We start from the raw sequence: 13,607 nt of genomic DNA on the forward strand, positions 1-13,607 counted from the left end.
ATCCAGAGGGATGCCATACACGCAGCATTACAATGACTCAAATACCAGTTTGCATTTATTCTCCCAGTTACGCAGTTCAGTGTACTGGTGCTAAGTCCGTGAGGAACACGGACTCGTAGAAGGCGCCGTCACTGTAATGCCAGACGTGGGGACGAGGCACTGCCCTGGGGTGCAGGGCACTGCTGGCACTCCTCGCAGCACAGCTGTGCAGGACAAGGCTGAGCACAGCCCCCACGAGTCCAGAAAATGCTGGGGGGCAGCTGGGGCCAGCACAGGGCAGGGAGCAGCCAGCAGCCCCCGCTTCTGCCAGCCCTGCTCAAGGCAGGGAGACCGCACAGCCCATAGGGAGCGATGGGGAACGAAGGCATCACCCCCCAGCGTGGCACAGGGATGCCCCAGTGCCTGGGGACAGCTCTGGGGCAGAGGGCCGGGGACGGGCGCGGAGCAGAGCCCTCACAGCAGCGGGCAGCCCCGGCGCTTCTTGTTCTTGCGGACCTGCAGGCCTGCACGCGTGGCCATCTCAAAGACCTCCCGCACGCCCTCCTTGGTCTTGGCCGAGCACTCGAGGTAGCCGAAGGCGTTGATCCGGTTGGCCATGTCTCTCCCCTCCTCTGGCTTCACAGGCTCCTGGGCAGCATTAAAAAGGAGGGTTGGGAACACCACCAGCAGCAAGAAGCATAGCGGCTGCCTGCGGGGCATCCCTGGTGCCCAGATCAGGGCTGCAGGAGGGAAGCCCCAGCAAAGTGGCCCAGGGAGAGGGGATCCCAGCCCTGGCCCTCCACCGAGCGCACACCCAACCCCAGCGCGTCCCCACCTGCTTCATCTTCGCCAGTTCCCGCCGCGTGTGCTCATCGTTGCGCAGGTCCTTCTTGTTCCCCACCAGGATGATGGGCACGTTGGGGCAGAAGTGCTTCACCTCCGGGGTCCACTTCTCGGGGATGTTCTCTGCGGGGAGCAGACATGCTGCCACTGAGCGACAGCGCACTGGGACACGCAGCAGTGCCGCTGCTCCATGCGGGGCAGGAGGAGGGCACGACGAGCTGCAGGCCTGCACCGTGTGGGGCAGCGTGGGAATGCCCCAGAGCCACCCAGCTGGGCACAGCGGGCAGAGCAGCCTCTCCCAGCACCTCCACCATGCGCCAGTTCCCAGCATCTTCCTGGAGCGTGCCATAAGCCAGGGGGTGGAGTGGGGAGACAAAACAAAGTGGCACAGGGACTTCCCAGACCCCAGGGTGCTGGTAGGGTCTCAGCCAGCAGCACCCAGCCCTGCAGGACCCCACATCCCCCTGCCCCGCTCCCTACCGAGGCTGTCTGGGCTGTCGATAGAAAAGCACATGAGGATGACATCGGTGTCCGGGTACGAGAGGGGCCGCAGTCGGTCGTAGTCCTCCTGCCCAGCCGTGTCCCACAGCGCCAGCTCCACCTGCGGGCACAGGGACATCGCTCAGCACCTCGCTGGCCCCGCAGGCAGCTCATGGAGCCAGGAGTTGCATTTGGTGTTCCTCAGCTGCATTGAGGAGGGTCCTTTGCAAACTGGGGCATGGTTGGGGTAACCCAGAACAGTCAAGTGCAGCACCCCATCACCACCCGCGCAGAGCGGGGTCCCTACCTGCTTCCCATCCACCTCGATGTCGGCGATGTAGTTCTCAAACACGGTTGGCACGTAGACCTCAGGGAACTGGTCCTTGCTGAAGACGATCAGCAGGCACGTCTTCCCGCAGGCACCATCCCCCACGATCACCAGCTTCTTCCTGATGGCCGCCATCGCTGCGGGAATGAGAGTGAGGGTGAGCGCGGCCGCAGGCTGCATGCATGGAACCCGTGCAAAGCCACCAACTCCTCTGCCTGACACCGAGACAGGCGCCTGTCACCCCTAATGCTGCAGAGCACCCAAGCCCTGGCCACCAGCCCACCCTGCGGGGGTTTCCTCTCTCTGCCATCGCTTCAGAACACGGTGACCTCAGCCACACACACCCTCGTTTGGGATTTACTTTCAGCTTATACATTCTTTGGGCAGAAACTGCACCCCGGGTGTCACCTGGGCACGCTCGCTGGCTCCTCCATAATCAGCTCAGCAGCAGCAACACGCCACATTTGTGAGCAATCCCGACCTGTGCCTGGCACCCAGCACTGGGCTGGCCCAGCCCCGTCCCAAGGAGCCTGTGCCACCGCTGCAGCTGCACCAGGACAGCTGCCAGGCACTGCTCAGTGCACGCAGCCAGGTCCCCAGCCCAGCGGGCTGCATCCTGCACAATGGACACGCTCCTGAAAGTAAAACTACACCTCACATCCCCCAGTTTGGGAGTACTGGGAATGGCCCAGCAGTGCCTGCCCTGGGGTCCGAGGGAGGAAGGCAGCAGGGTGGGATCGCACCGGGATCCAGCAGCTCTGTGGCATCTCCAGCTCCTCAGAAACACGAGCGCAGAGCCTGACCCATTTCTTAGGCACCTGCATGGCCCCATCAATGACACCATCAGTTCCCCATCCCCACAGGAACACAGGGCAAGGTGCACGGTGACAGCTCGTGCTTCAGTCCCCGCGTAGGCACACGCTGCCCTGCAGAGAGGAGGCTGCAGCCCACTGCAAACCACTGGTGGGGACCAGGAGCCGTGGGGCCGCATCCACCCTGACCCGGGGAGGGGTCAGCAGCACCCCGAGCCCTGCCCGAGGCTGCGGTGACTCACAGGGCAGAGGCCCTGTCCCCGCCCAAAATCCCAGCACAATTCATTCCATTACTCACCCAGCGGGCCAGAAATAGCCCATTGCTAACACACAGCCAGCCTCCGCAGAGCAGCACGGGAGGAGGCGGGAGCAGCGCGACCACGGAGCCCCTCGGGCTGCCCCGTCCCTGTGGGTGCCCAGCACGGCACCAAGCAGCTATTCGAAGGTCACCACCACCAGCACAGCAAGGGCTCTGGCACAGCCGCTTCAGGAGGAGCCTCTGCTGAGCTCCGTGCCTCAAAAACTGAAGTTCCTGCCGAGCAGGAAATGAGGAATTCCTGGTGGGATGCATCTTTCACCCAGTTTCTGTTCCTGGATTTCAGGAAACGGCTTCAGAAAGATGTCACTGCTTTGAAGAAGGGATTGGGCCAGAGACAGAAACCTTCCCACTGGCCTCTCCTCCTGAGACCCCCATCCCCACGCCCCATTGCAGCCCTGACCCCAGAGCACTGCACAACCACAGGGGGGGGAACAGGGCTCGGAGCAGAGCAGACGGCTCCGCCTGCCCGGCGCTGCTGTGTCTGCAGCCTCTGCTGAACCTCAGTGTTTAACAAACAAGTGTCCTGGGCACTCAGACTGTTTGGATTTACTTCTGTTCGGAAGGAGCTGGGCTAATCTCAACACAAACCAGGCTCAAGGCTAGAACATCCAGCAGGCACTTAGCGGGGTTTCACTCCCCCACCACTCCGGCAGCACAACCTGCGTCCTAGAGGAGACCTCAGGAAGCCTGCAGCATCCAAAGAGCACGAAACCCCAGCAGGGAACACAAACAGCGCTTTCTAACCGGTGCAGCCAAGGACAGCCGTCTCCGCTTCTAAACTTGGCTTTGTGTGTTCAAAGGGCTGCAGCCGCACCCCGACCCACGCCAGGCAGAGGCACATCGGGACGGGCCCCGGGGGAGGTGCAGCTGGGCAAGCACAAGCCCAGGGTGGGCACGGGGCATCCCTGGAGCGCTACAGGGCTGCAGCTGGCCCTGGGGCTAAGGGGGATGGAAGAGGAAAGTACGTGGGGACAGTGACAGAGGTACACAGCAATCGTCATGACTCCAGCAGAAAGTCCCACGGTGCGGGGTGACTTCCTGGCAAGGCTCGGGAATTGGGGGGGATTCTTATACAGAAGCAGAACAGGATTCCAAAAACAGCTGGGAGGGAGGAGCGACGCCAAAGCACAGCACAGCAGCAACAAAGCTCGGGCTTTGGGGTCTTGGTTGTGAAATTCTGGAGCTGTTCCTAAGGCCTGATCAGACACACTGCGTTACACCAGGCTCCAGGGCAGCAGCAGAGCAGGGCTGCTCGGCAGACAAGGGGCAGAGCAGGCAGTTTTCATTGCCAAATCCCACAAAAACATCCACAAGCAAAGCAAAGAAAGGGATTTGGAGCAGAAGAATGTTAAAACCCAAACTGGGCTTGAGCTGTGAGCACTCCGTGGGAAAACCTGAGGGACTGCTGCCCAGCAAACCCAGCGCTGCGTGCCCTGCAGCGTCAGAGCTCTCTGTGCAGACACTAAGAAACCAACACATGATACCAACCCTGAGCGGAGCGAGGAGTCTTACTGTAACCCATTTAAATGTCTTCTGTTTCAGGATGACGTCCAAGGAAGCAAAAACATCACCTGTGCACAAAAGCTCTTAAACTGAAACTCACAGCTCTGGCTTTGGGACTCCTGCCTTGGACTCCCACTTTCACACATCCCTGGGATAAAGAAGAGAAGCCAACATTTTGTACACATTTTGAACCAGCAAGGCTCCCAAAGCGCTGTATTTCAGTAGGACACGCTGAAAACTCAGCCTGCTGCAGCACTACTCCTGCTGCCTCAGCAGCCCGGTGCTGCCTGCCCTCACCTCCTCCCCCAGAGGACACCCACCACGTTCTTATCTCACATCCCACAGCCTTTCCCAGCTCGCAGCAGCACCAATATCTGCCCAAGGCTTCAGCTGACACTCCCAGCCCGGGCAGGTGGCTGTGTTTGTGCAGTACCCCATGGGCAGTTGCTATTTGCAAACATATTCTGGACTTCCCGCGTCCATACGCATCCCATCCCGGCGCACACACCGCGTTACCAAGCGAGCCGGGTTCAGCGCTGCCAAAATCTGCTGTCAGGCCGCGACCCCTCCCCTCCCCCCCGTTTTCCGCTTATAAAACGTTTCCCTGGAGAAGCCGAGGCTGTCAGGATTCAATTTAAGGCACGTAAAATCGCGCGCAGCTGTAACCATGCTACCTGTAGCTAGCAAGGAAGAGAGGACCGTAAATTCACGGGACGGCGCCTGGAAGGAGGGAAGCGGAGCGCGGACGGCCCCGCTGTGCCGGGGGGCTCGGGCGGCCGCTGCCCGATTTGGTGCTGGAGCGCCGCTGTTGGTCATGGTTCTGGAATGCTTCTCCGCTCTAAGACATTGCACAATTGTTTCTGCTCCGCCGCCTGCCCCCCTCGTATAAATGTTTACAAATGAGCTCAGCGCTAAGCAAAGCGAACTTTTGTCCTTTTGTTTTTCCGAAGAAAATACAGCGCTGCTGCTGCGCCGGGAGCGGGGCCGGGAGCGGCTCCGTGCGGAGCGGTCTCGACCCATCCCCGCGCCCCAGGACCCGACCCGGCCGGGACCGCCCGCACCACCGGCCCCACGGCGCGCCGCTAAGCGCTCGGTCCCGCCGGTAACCCCGCAGCCCCGACCCCGCCCGCCCCCAGCAGCGACCCGCGCCCGCCTGAGCTCCTCGCGGTGCCCGCATCCCGAGCGCAGCCCGTACCTCTCCCCGGCGCCGTCCCGCTCCTGGTCCCGCTCCCGGTGCCGGCTCCAGTCCCAACTCCGCAGCCCGGCTCGGGCCGTACCGCCCCGTGGTGGGGCCGCCCGCGGAGAGGCGGAGCCGAGCGGAGCCGAGCCGAGCCGAGCCCCGCCGGGGGCTCCGCTCCCAGCCCCGCCCTGGCAGCGGGGCTATGTCTGAGCCCAGGCCATGCCCCGTGAACCGTGTCTATTTTAAGATTTCGGAGACGAGTTCTCCTTAATTTATCCCGGCCCGGGCCAGGAGCTGGCTCCAAAGGAAACGTTTCTTTAGTAAGGAAGGGAACCGCAGGGGAAGCGCTAAATGCAGCCTCTGCCCGCGCTGCCCCGCCTCGCCCGGCAGCACTGGGGGCACCGGGCAGCGCAGCCCCAACCCCGGGAAGTGCGGGGGGTCCCGGGCGGCTCAGCCCGGTTGAAGCAGCGCAAGGGCGGAGGGACAGCGGCTCACATGGCACCCAACCTGCCTACACGAATTAATCAGCGCTAATTGGCTTTTAAGTTAGTCTTCTTTGCAGGAGCTCTGCAAGAAAGGCGCTGAGCTGGGACTGCGAGCGGCACGACCTTTATTCAACCACGTCCTGCTACGCGAGGACAGCTCCTCCAACCCCAGCATCATCCCCTGCTCCCTGCGGCACAGAGCTGCGTGCACGTTCACATCTCACTGGATAACTTTCACTCCCCGCTAAGCGCACCCAGTTTATTTACATCTCGCTGATTACAGACGAACACGCCCCACAGGTGACACCAGGGACAACGGGCCGGTGCCACGGTGCATCACCAAAGCACAGCACAGGGCTCAGCTGGCCCCACGGCCACGCTGCCTCCGTGCTTTGGCAGGGTGCAAGGCTGCGGAGGTGCAGGAAACTCACCGTGCCCCAGGTCAGAGGTTTTGCCAGATGCAAAATGCAATACTGCAGAGAGAACAACGGCAGCTACAGCCCTATCAGAACCAGCTGTGAGTCTAGGGAAAAGCCAGCCCACTCCATTTCCCAGCCACGACCAAGCTGCTTTCGTTGCAGGCTTCCAGCCCCCAGCTAAGCAGATCCATGCAGCACTTTAAGCTGTTAAGCTTGGCTGAACGGGGCTGCTCTGTAACTGCTGCTCAGCAGTCGCCAAATTAGAACTGCTCAGAAATAACAGACCTACATTCATACCAACTGCCGCCTCACACCAAGAAGGCATTTAGACACTTTCCAGCTCAGCTCTCCAGTTAATAATAAATAATTGGCTCTAGAAACACAGCGGTGATCCAAGGCATGAAGAGAGGTGGTGGGCAGAGCCCGTGGCACAGCCAGGGGCTGGCAAACACCATGCGAGTCCAAGAGCTCATTTCCTCCCAGGTGCTCTGTGACTGAGCCCTGTCACGTCCTCCGAAACCTGAGACAGAGGCGGTGTGCCCAGCTGGGGATGGGGCCCAGGAGCCAAAGAGGGTGAGCACAGGAGTGGGGCATCCCTGGGGCTCACAGCACCTGCAGCTGGGATGGGCGCTGCCCCGCTGCCAGTGGGACCCCACTCCATGCCCATCCCAAGGCAGCAGCTTCAGCATCCGTGGTGCAAATGTCACAGGGCAGGAGAGGGAGGTGATTGCAGCAGCAAGCACAGGCTTCACCAGGTACAAGCACTCAGGCCCTGGTCACAGGGCTGTAACCAGCGCACCTGGGCCAGGGTGAGGTGCTGAGCATGCACCGAGAAGCCAGGGAGCACTGAGGCTTTTCACAGCAACCAAGAAAATCATCCCTTGAGCCCAGTCTCTGCTCTGTCCTTCCATCCCTGCAGAGGGTGGGGATGCAGTAGGTGAGGGGGGTGCTTCGGGCAGGAGGCTCCGAGCTCCTCATTCTTCTCGTGGTCAGCTCAGGAAACGAGTGCTGGAGTGAGTGATGCCCCGGGCAGTGCCAGCATCCTGCTCATGGCCATCCTGGCAGCGTGACCCCTCTGCCCAGCGCCGTCAGATTATCACATGTAGTTGCCAGGGCCGCCCAGGGGGATCACGAACACGGAGATGTCATCGCCAGAGCCCAGCTTGTCGTTGGGCAGCCGCCAGCCCCGCTCCTTCAGGACTCCCCTGGAGCGCACCACCAGCTCCTGGGCCACCATGGTGTACCTGGGCAGAGCACAGCGGTCAGCCCCAGCCCAGCAGGCAATGTGCTGCACCATGCTGCTGTCCCCAGGGGAGGGGAGAAGCTGAGGGAACCAGAGGGGCAGGGAAGGGGCTCTCGGAGAGCTCAGATACATGCATACAGAGCAGCACTGTGCACAGAAGGATACGTGGCCACAACACTGCTCTAAGCAAGATGTTATGGTGCAGGACACACCTGTCTGTCTCCCCCTCACCTGCACGGGTCGTTGGGCTCATAGCTCGTCAGCACCTCCATCACCACGCTGGCCACCTCCTTGTCGTTGGTGACATCCCAGAGCCCATCAGTACCCAGGACCAGGACGTCATCGGGGCAGTGCTCGTACTGTGTGAGGTCATACACCCTGACCTGGGAAACAGTGGGGCAGGATGCAAGGGTGAGAGTGGACATGGGCTCGTGGACACCTCAACACTGCCAGGTGCTCTGAGCATCCTCTGAGGTCACCCCAACCAGCTCCAGCCATCACATGTGCCCTCGGGCTCGCCCACCTCTGGGAAGCAGGACAGGAACGGCTTGATGTGGATGTTGGAGCTGAACACTTTGAGGTCATGGTCTCCCAGGCCTCGTGTCACCCCAATTGTGGCCATCATCCGAGCCTGGAGGAAGACAAAACCAAAAGCAAGCTTTAAGCTACCTCACCTCCACCGCTGCTCCCAGGAGAGATGATACACATGGCATTGGCACCGTGACACCACTGGCAAAAAATGGGCTGGGACCCCCAGTTCAGCAACGGCAGACAGGGAGTGACCCCTGCACAGTGCCAGGGCCCTCAGTGCAATGCCACCAGACCCCTCCTTCCAGAGCAGCAGGGACCCCTCCCCTCACATCCCAGCACTGTACCTTTTTGCCTTCCCCATAGATAAGGGGAAACTTCAGGTCATCCTCTTCGATCTTTTTGTAAGCCCTGATTGAAACAAGCAGAGGCAACCCGTTGGCCAGCGCCCCAGGATGAGGCCCCACTGGTACACAGGGATGGGGCTGGAGCTGTGGTCACACGCAGCAGCAGCCCCAGGCAGCACAGTACCAGCCATTCATGCTCTGGTCTCTGTACAGCATCTTCTTCCCCAGCTCCTTGGGCTGGATCCTGCGGGGGAACTCGAGGTGTGTGAACTCCTTCCCCAGCAGCTCAGGTCTCAGGAACGCCTGCAGGAAGGGGCAGAGGGCTCAGCTGCAGCACCAGGAGAGCGGGGTCCTGCCCAGCACCACCCATCGAGCACCCCAATATGGCACAGGACAGCCAGGTGCACCCGTGGGACATCGGCTGTGGGGCCTCAGGGTGGGGACAGCATCAGCTGCAGCTCAGGTGGTAGTGGCAGTAACACAGCTTCAAAGCTGCCCTCCTGCACGGCACTCAGAGAGAGAAGCAGTTCAGGACACAGATCCAGAAGGAATCTGGGGACATAACAAGCCCAAAAGGGATCACAACAAAGGCAAGTTCCACTGGCCCAGGAGGAGTCAGAGCCACAGAGCTCCAGGGCTGCAGCTCAGCACAGTGCTCGCTCAGGGACACAGGTTGCTGCCTCCTTACCAAGCATGCATCCTGCCTGTGGCCAGGGGCAAGCAGCAGCACAGAGCACAGGGCCCCCAGACATGGCTGGGTGATCACCAGCATCCCCACAAGCATCATCACCCCGTGTGGAGCTGCCACCACGCTGCTCCTGGAGCCAGAACCACAGGGACCTCGCCCACACCCGCCCCAGAGCTTCCCCAGGCGCAGCTGAGATTGGGGCAGTGCTGGAAAGTGCAGGTGGAGGGGGAGAGCAGCTGAGGGGAGGGAGAGGAGCCTTAGAGTTACGGCAGAGTTGGTGCCGAGGCACAAAGAGCCCTGGCCATGGCCCAGCCACTGCACAGTGGAGCAAGCACACGCCTGGCCCTCTGCCCACGTGTGCATCGCTGCTGGGGAGGATCTTGCTCACAGCAACAACTTCTCCTCAGTCATTCAAACACAGACATGAGAAAAAGTACCACAGTGCTCTCCCAGATATGCTCCAAGCCAGGAAATCCCATCCAGCAAGACCTCCTCTAACACAAACACCTCCTCCTCCGCGCTGCCGTCAGAGAGGTCTTTATAACCTTAACAAGTCTCATTGCGCAGCACAAAGAGGTCTGCCCAGGACAAGTGGGACAAGGAGCTCTCGGGAAGAAAGCCAGCAATCTGCCAGCTCACTGCAGCTCCCCTGGGAGCACCGGGCGAGAAACCAGCGCTGAGCACAGGGCCCCCCCCCCGAATGCACAAGGGGACACTGCGGATGAAGGGCACAGCAGCGCTCCCCGGCACTACCAGGTGCTCTGTGCTGCCCAGCAGCGAGCGGGGTGGCCCCAGGCAGGGCCCAGGAGGTGGGTGAGAAGGAATGAGGTTAGAAGAAAGGTCTTCCTTACTAAGAACTGCAGCCTCTGCCTCTCTGTCTCTGGAGTAAACTCCCTGGACATTGGAATGATTTCCCCGTTACGGATGATAATGGCCCTGCAATGAAACATGGAAGGATGAGGTTAGAGAAGAGGAGAGGTCCTCTCCCTGCTGCCCACCAGCTGCAGGGACAGCTCTGGCACAGCCGAGTGCCGCAGCACTGCACCCAGGGCAGGGGAGGGAGGACAAGGAAATGGAAGAGAAGCATGGGGCAGATGGAGAGCAAACCAAAAGAAAAGGCATGATTAGAAGAGGAGCGGCACAAAGGTTATTAAGCCTCCATCGCATGCAGCGCAGGCAGAAGTCGCCAGCAGGGGTGACTTGAGATGGGTGCAAGTGCCCAGCTCTGGGTGTGAGCTCGCTGCAGCAGGGCTGAGCTTTTGATGGGTTAAAAAACTCCTGCTTATGAGATGTTCCTGGAGGCCCCAGGGGATCGGGGATCTCTGACACTTCTGGCCCATCTGTCTGACACTTGCTGTCCTGCCGAGGGCTGTAGGTCCCCTGCAGGGAGGGGTGCACCCACTTCTGGTGGGGTTTGGTGCCAGGGAGGGAGTGCAGACCCCCACTTTGCTGCCCGGTTCCAGCTGCAGTACCCGTGCACGCTGCCTTCCTGGGCACCGCATGGATGAGCAGCTCTCCCTGCTCCGGCCTGTCCCTCTCACCCCAGGCCACCAGCTGCTGCTCTCACCGCATCATAGCGCCCAGTCCCAATGCACCCGTGGCCCCGTGGCACCCCAACAGCTCCACAGCACCCAGCGGTCCCTGCTCATCACCCCAACCCCTGCTCATGGCCCCTGCCACACCACTCTGCAAACCCTCAGCAGAAAGGCACCAGGACCTCCCTCCTCCACCCCAGGTCTGGAAACGCATTCAGAGCTGCTTCACCCTCAGCGTCAGACAAACGCTGTGGGGTATGAGCACACCTATGTGCAACTACAGTAAGACAAGTAACCCAAGGAAATGAATGTCAGGCAATGTCCTTGGGCTCCGAGCTCCCTCAGGCCTTGTCTGCACACAGATTTGCACGTCCTTCTGCTGGAAATGTTCGTTGGCACAAAAAGTGCCCTAAAAATTGATGCTCGCACATTTTCAGCACCTTTGCTGGGGCCAATTTTCACTCCCCAGCGTGCAGCCCAGGCCTGCACTAGTTCAGGCCCATCTGCGAAGCGCAGACACTGCTGGGAAGGCAGGGAGCATGTCCCAGAGGTGGGGAAGGAATTCTGCAGTTCCCTCAGTGCCCCAGGCACACGCAGACAGCACGGCACGGAAACTGGGGCACACCTCGGTCTGGCTGGGGCTGTATGTACCTGCTGTCGCCGGCGTTGGCCACGTAGAACTTGCCCATGAGGTAGACGGCAGCCAGGGCACAGCAGCCCCCAGAGATGTGCAGGGACGCCCGCTCCTGCTCGATCTGCTCGTCCTGGAGAGATGGAGAGCTGTGGGCAGAGCGGGAGGCAGCCCCTGCCAGCAAGCAGAGCTCCAAGCAGTCCAAAATAGCTCTGTGCTGCCCCGTCAGCACCCTGGCTGCCAGCTGAGGCCGGGCACATCGCCCTGCTCACCCCTGTGTGCCAGCCCAGGACACAGCCTCCCCAGCACTGCGGAGCAGGCAGCAGCTGGAACAGCGCCCAGTGAAACCCGCTTTGCTCACAGAGCCCAAAGCCTCTGTGTTTCGTGCCCCCAAAATGAGGCAGAGCAGTAGGGCAGGAGCTGCCCTGCAGCTGTCACTGCAGACCTGTGCGCTGCTGGAGGGGACAGGAGCAGAGCAAACGCTGCCAGTCAGCAGCTGCAGCTCACCATGTGTTTGAAGGCGTTCTCGATGGCGCCGATCACCAGGCTCTCGTGGGAAACCACCTTCTCCAGGTGAAAGCGTGGCAGAGCATCGTTGGGGACCTCCCCGTTGTCCTCCGCCTGGCTCAGCTCGGCGTCGTGCTGCAGGCAGATGGGAGGCGGGGAGGGGTCCTGCAGGATGTCCACCAGGTCCCGCAGCTGCTCGCAGATGTGCAGGTGCAGCCTCTTGGATGCCATGACAGCAGCACCGCTGCCCGCATGCCCATCAAACAGGGCCCAGTAGTGGAAATAAAACCCCTTCCTGCCCTGTGGGGAGAGATGGGAGGCTCAGTGGTGCCTGCAAGGGAGCAGGTGGGCAGGAGCAGGGAGCAGAGGGTTACAGCTGATAGGGGAGCAGCCTCCCACCATGCCCTCACCCTGTCGGGCTCCCCGCTGCCATCCCTGCAGGGCAGGCGGCCCCTGGGGCTGGGCCTCCTCTCCACAAACACCACCTCGCAGCACGCCTGGTCCTCGTTGTGCTGGCTCTTCCCCGCATTTATCACCCTGCCGGGAAGGAACAAAGCATTAGGGTTCTCACTTCTGCACTTGAAATATCAGGGGTTGCCCAGAGACACTGCAGAACACCACCCCCAGCTCACAGGGACGGGCTGGCAGCAATGTGGCAGAGGTGACCCCAGCAGCACCTAATTCCTCCAGCACCTAATTCCTCCATCCCCACCACTGCCCCAAACCCACCCCAACCTCGAGGCACCCAGCCTGGGCACACAGACACTGCACAGGGTGCACAGCCTCCATCCCAAAGCAGCACCCTGCAGAGGGAGTAGGCAGCTCACAGGAGGGGACAAAAACCGGAACCAGCAGAACTTTTGCAGAAAGATTCACATGAACTTTTTACAGCTTGTGCTGACAAAGCAGGTGTCAGGTCTGGATTGCAAAACCTGCTCAAGAGGGGAAGCTGTAAACGTGCACAACTGAGTGAGCTATTTGGGCACGGACTTTCCAAGCAGTTTGCAAAAAGAAGTCCTGGGACTCAGAGGAGAAGTTCCACTGCTGAGCACAGGGTGGTTTTCCTTCCTTCCCCGCAGCATCTGCAGGGTTCCTGCACCTGCAAGAACGAGCGCAGGGTGCCTCTAGCCCAGGACCTCCCAAGGCAAACACATCTTAGGGGATTCCAGGGAAGCTCAGCCCGTGCAGGGCTGCAGGAGCAGAGCACAGAGCAGCAGAGGTGGCCTTCAGCTCCTGACCTTCCCCACCTGCCTCCAGCTGCAGGTGGAACTCACAGCCAGCGAAAGAAGAAGAGAACGAGCTCCCGAAGGGGAAATCGGGGTCAGGTCCTGCTCCCAGCACAGCTTCAATTCCCTTCTCCCATGTCCTGCAAGAGCCGGAGCGGTTCCCTCACCCCTCAGTATCAGTTCCCTGTGTAGCACCGGGCATCGGGCAGATAAGCACAGAAAATGGAAGAGCTTCAAGCGCTTAGGGGATGGGGAACAGCGTAACCAGCAGAGCCACCGGCAGACAGGCAGAGAGCAGGCAGGCAGCCCAGCCCGCTCGCGTAGGAAAGCACAGCTCAGCACCGCCTCGACCCACTTTCGTTTCTCCCGGCCCGGCTCGGTGAGGCCGCAGCGCGTTCTCCGGGGCCGGGGTAAAGCCGGGAGCCCCGGCAGCGCGCACCGCCCCGCACCGCAGCGCTGCGCCGATGCCGCCGAGCGGTGACGGCCGCGGAGCAGCGCGGAAGGACGCGGCCGCCTTCGGGAGCGGCAGAACCCGAACTCCTCCGCGTTCCCCG

General features: G+C 61.1%; 2 protein-coding genes across 4 annotated transcripts in view; both read right to left on the reverse strand.

Moving 5' to 3' along the window:
- Positions 38-5,612, reverse strand: RHOC (ras homolog family member C). Of its 2 annotated transcripts, none has more exons than XM_021377520.1 (5): positions 5,460-5,612; positions 1,610-1,767; positions 1,303-1,423; positions 815-945; positions 38-627 (listed from the first exon to the last, which is right to left on the reverse strand). In XM_021377520.1, the coding sequence occupies exons 2-5, from the start codon at positions 1,763-1,765 to the stop codon at positions 454-456; spliced, it is 582 nt and encodes a 193-aa protein (XP_021233195.1). In that variant the 5' UTR covers positions 1,766-1,767; positions 5,460-5,612; the 3' UTR covers positions 38-453. The 2 variants fall into 2 exon arrangements, with proteins under 2 accessions (XP_021233195.1, XP_021233194.1); XM_021377519.1 differs by lacking the exon at positions 5,460-5,612 and adding an exon at positions 4,939-5,256.
- PPM1J (protein phosphatase, Mg2+/Mn2+ dependent 1J) overlaps positions 5,914-13,607 on the reverse strand; it is a 9,159-nt gene continuing 1,465 nt past the window's right edge. For both annotated transcript variants that reach the window (XM_021377515.1, XM_021377516.1), the window contains exons 2-10: positions 12,238-12,364; positions 11,828-12,127; positions 11,341-11,453; positions 10,006-10,090; positions 8,651-8,769; positions 8,467-8,530; positions 8,115-8,222; positions 7,823-7,974; positions 5,914-7,592 (exon numbers count right to left, since the gene is read on the reverse strand). In XM_021377515.1, the coding sequence (XP_021233190.1) occupies positions 7,445-7,592; positions 7,823-7,974; positions 8,115-8,222; positions 8,467-8,530; positions 8,651-8,769; positions 10,006-10,090; positions 11,341-11,453; positions 11,828-12,127; positions 12,238-12,364 (1,216 nt within the window). In that variant the 3' untranslated portion in view covers positions 5,914-7,444. The remainder of the gene's footprint in view (positions 7,593-7,822; positions 7,975-8,114; positions 8,223-8,466; positions 8,531-8,650; positions 8,770-10,005; positions 10,091-11,340; positions 11,454-11,827; positions 12,128-12,237; positions 12,365-13,607) is intronic.

The sequence above is a fragment of the Numida meleagris genome, chromosome 25 (assembly GCF_002078875.1).
Source record: "Numida meleagris isolate 19003 breed g44 Domestic line chromosome 25, NumMel1.0, whole genome shotgun sequence".
Lineage (NCBI taxonomy): Eukaryota > Metazoa > Chordata > Aves > Galliformes > Numididae > Numida > Numida meleagris.

Bases quoted from the DNA above. Each gene is read 5' to 3' on its own strand.
- RHOC (XM_021377519.1), bottom strand. From the start codon at position 5,080: ATGACCAACAGCGGCGCTCCAGCACCAAATCGGGCAGCGGCCGCCCGA. The intron at 1,768-4,938 runs GTAGCATGGTTA...TCATTCCCGCAG, and splicing joins CTCTTCCTTGCTAGCTACAG to CGATGGCGGCCATCAGGAAG. The intron at 946-1,302 runs GTAGGGAGCGGG...TGCTCCCCGCAG, and splicing joins CGACAGCCCAGACAGCCTCG to AGAACATCCCCGAGAAGTGG.